Source organism: Octopus bimaculoides, chromosome 3 (genome assembly GCF_001194135.2).
Source record: "Octopus bimaculoides isolate UCB-OBI-ISO-001 chromosome 3, ASM119413v2, whole genome shotgun sequence".
NCBI classification, from domain to species: Eukaryota; Metazoa; Mollusca; class Cephalopoda; order Octopoda; family Octopodidae; genus Octopus; species Octopus bimaculoides.
In genome coordinates, this window is record NC_068983.1 from 101,132,114 (window position 1) to 101,133,384 (window position 1,271).

Below are 1,271 nucleotides of genomic sequence, written 5' to 3' on the forward strand. Positions count from 1 at the left end.
AGACACAGAAGTGTGTCGATAAGCCAGCTGGAGGAGATGTCCTCCTGGGGCTAAAAGCAACAGTAACATCCACCCCTAGGGGTCAGCCACATTTAAGTGGCAATATACTTCACTCTAATACAAGGGAGGTTTTAGATAAAATGTAAGAGGATGAGTAGGAAAAATGCACAAAAAAAAATCCAGAATCAAGAAAATGAAATGGAAGTATGATTTAATGTCATAAAATTTTGTCTGTTTCATTGACAATGATACAAGGCAGTTAATTTGGAAGCATGACTTCTGGAATCGTAAGAAATCATATATCATATTCTTATTAGATGTCTTCATCTGTTCATATGAAAATATGTTGAAATGATGAAATAATCTTGGTTTTCTTACAGTGAAAGAAAACATTTTAAGACAGTTAAGCAGGGCTGGTCTGGTCACTGATTTTATGGTAGTAGTATGTGGAGGAGGATTTAGAACTTTTTGATGAAATAAAATGTAGCTAGGTGTACAATGAGAGTCATTTTGTATCAAAGTAAGTTACTACGTTTTGTTGTCACCGTCGTCATCACTTAACATCTATTTTCCATGTTGGCATGTGTTAGATGGTTTGACTGGAACTGGTAATCTGGAGAGCTGCACTAGGCTCCAGTCATCTGTTCTGGCTTAGTTTCTAGGGCTGGATGCCCTTCCTAATGCCAACCACTTTACAGAATGTACTACACAAGTAAAGAGAATCTCTTACCTAACATCTTCATTGCTGAGAAATAATCATAGGTGCTTGCACGGAATGTTGGCAATTTGGATGCTTTTTCATTGTCATCATCACTTACTAATTCAGACTGATTCCTGTACCACAAAGAAGGTAATGATTTTTTTAATTAGGCATAAGGAGAATTCATAGAACCAATCTGCTATGGTATTATTTTATAGACATTCATCAAAGAAAATAAAAGTTTCTCAACTCTTGAAGTTTATAATTACAGATTTCTAACATTTTAACATTTAGAGTTAGTAAGTATTAAACATTTGGATTTTATTAAATAAATTTATGCTTTTATGTAGAATAATTGACTCAAACTTGTGGCAGAATGAAATTATTTTGAATATGTGAAAATCTTATATATAGGCATGGCTGTGTGGAAAGAAGCTTGCTTCCCAATCACATTGTTCCAGGCTCAGTCCCACTGCATGGCACCTTGGGCAAGTGTCTTCTACTCTAGCTTTGGGCCAACCAAAGCCTTGTGAGTGAATTTTGTGGATGGAAACTGAAAGAAGCCTGTCGT

General features: G+C 35.6%; 1 protein-coding gene across 3 annotated transcripts in view; it reads right to left on the bottom strand.

Annotated features, from left to right (window-relative positions):
• Window positions 1–1,271, bottom strand: part of LOC106870339 (uncharacterized) — a 164,102-nt gene that overhangs the window by 97,772 nt on the left and 65,059 nt on the right. For all 3 annotated transcript variants that reach the window (XM_052966375.1, XM_052966373.1, XM_052966374.1), the window contains exon 13: window positions 731–834. In XM_052966375.1, coding sequence (XP_052822335.1) covers window positions 731–834 — 104 coding nt within the window. The remainder of the gene's footprint in view (window positions 1–730; window positions 835–1,271) is intronic.